Here is a 2,031-nt window from a genome sequence, read left to right as displayed (position 1 = left end):
ATATAGTGAGTACTCGGAATATAGTAGTAGTAACTAAAGTAGAAGCAAAGCGAGCAATAAACAAGGAAACAAAACCGTACATGGACTCCATCCAATTCCAAACAATAGAAAAGGGACAAGTGGGAGCGAACGTTGCTATTCTGCCTCGTTTTGTCACCCAGCGGTGTGGCTATTCGGCTCGATCCTTCCCAGAAGCTGCCCATGGACACCAATTGACCACGTTTTGCTGTCGACGCGAGCGAGCATAAATAGCCCAACGCCCTTACAATCCGCACACCATCATCAGCTTCCTCCGAGCATCCGACTACCTCCCTCGCCTCCGACCCATCACACATACACAGCGCGAGCGTCTTAACCGGGCCTGCGCGAAGAGAAGAGTGCAGAGGAGCGCACAGATTAAGCAACAGCAATGGTGAGGGCTCCTTGCTGCGAGAAGTTGGGGCTCAAGAGAGGCCCGTGGACGGCGAAGGAGGACATGACCCTGGTGGCTCACATCGAGAAGCACGGGCACAGCAACTGGCGGGCGCTGCCGAAGCAGGCCGGCCTGCTGCGCTGCGGCAAGAGCTGCCGCCTCCGATGGATCAACTACCTGCGCCCCGACATCAAGCGCGGCAACTTCACCAGCGAGGAGGAAGAAGCCATCATCCAACTCCACGCCATGCTCGGCAACAGATGGTCCACCATTGCCGCCAGGCTGCCTGGGAGGACGGACAACGAGATCAAGAACGTCTGGCACACACACCTCAAGAAGCGACTCGAGTCCTCGTCCAAGCCATCCGGCCAGGCAGCGCCTAAGCGCAAAGCCAAGAAGCCTGCTGTGGCTGGGAGCGCGATCGAGGGACCGACCTCCGAGCCGGCGTCGTCGTCACCGGGGCAGTCCCTCTCGATGTCGCCGGAGCAGTCCCTCTCGACGTCGTCCGCTGCTGACTACTCGATGGCCTCGTCGTTGGAGAACACGGGAAGCTCTTCCTCGGAGTCGGAGGAGTTCCAGATTGACGACAGCTTCTGGTCGGAGACACTGGCGATGTCGGTGGACAGCTCCGGTTCCGGGATGGAAACCGGCGACACCTTCGGCGCAGATAGTTTATCGCCGTCGTCGAGCAACAATGAGATGGACTTCTGGGTCACACTGTTCATGCAGGCTGGTGACATGCAGAGTTTGTCACAGATTTAAATTTTAATTAGAAGATTGGTTATGTTCATATTTCTCGCTAGCATTCGCGGCAGAACAGGCGAGCGGCCCGGCCGAACGTGGACAAACAAAGGGGCCATTTGGCCTCGAAGTTCGTCGGCTGAGTTGACCCTTGTTGTTGGCTCAGTTTCACGTGCGCATTGGCTGGCCATAGCTGAGAGAATTTTCTCCAGGTAGCCGAGGGACAAATGATGGGGCCGAAAGACTGACTTGATCAAGGACTGAAAGCCTGATAATACCTTTTAGCCTGATGAGTCTGTTTTACTTAGTGACCTGCTAAATCCTTTCTTCGTTGTTCCTTAAGTTGCAATACCAGATCATTTTGTGTGTGGATACAATACCAACAATTCTACAGGTAAATTAGAATAATGACCCGAACATTTGATCACTACAGGAAAATCACGTCACCTAGTATCAAGACATACCTCGACTGTCAAAACACGGGTTCACATCCCGTCCTGCGTCCCCCCCCCCCCCCCCCCCCCCCCCCCCCGCGTGGGCGGCCAGGAGGGAACCCTAGCCGACGCCATCGCGGTTCCCCCTCCTCATTTCCTCCCTCCCTCCCTCGCTGCTACCAGGGGGCGCAGCCGGGCGAAGCGCGACTGTTGCCGGCGGCGTTCGGGAGACTTCGTCCTCTCGTGCGGGCGCGGGACGGGACGGCTGGGCTGGGCGCTAGCGGCGGGTGCCACGGCGTGGCGGGGCGCCGGAGCTGTGCGGCGATGAGAGCTTGCTGGCTGCGCGATGGGCATTGTGGTGGCGGAGTGTGCTGGGCGGCCGGGGGCGGCAGACGGGGCTGGCGCAGCGCGGCCCCGCCAGATCTGGCCGCGTGGCGATGCGCG

General features: G+C 58.5%; 1 protein-coding gene across 1 annotated transcript; it reads left to right on the top strand.

Annotated features, from left to right (window-relative positions):
- Positions 1 to 279: 279 nt before the first annotated feature.
- LOC100873129 (transcription factor MYB30) lies at positions 280 to 1,441 on the top strand. Its single transcript, XM_044564120.1, has one exon. It carries the CDS (start codon positions 410 to 412, stop codon positions 1,172 to 1,174), a length of 765 nt encoding a protein of 254 aa, XP_044420055.1. The 5' UTR covers positions 280 to 409; the 3' UTR covers positions 1,175 to 1,441.
- Positions 1,442 to 2,031: the final 590 nt, after the last annotated feature.

This window comes from Triticum aestivum, chromosome 6D, assembly GCF_018294505.1.
Source record: "Triticum aestivum cultivar Chinese Spring chromosome 6D, IWGSC CS RefSeq v2.1, whole genome shotgun sequence".
Lineage (NCBI taxonomy): Eukaryota > Viridiplantae > Streptophyta > Magnoliopsida > Poales > Poaceae > Triticum > Triticum aestivum.
The sequence above is the reverse complement of the archived record's forward strand: the minus strand, read 5'-3'. Positions and strand labels throughout refer to the sequence as shown.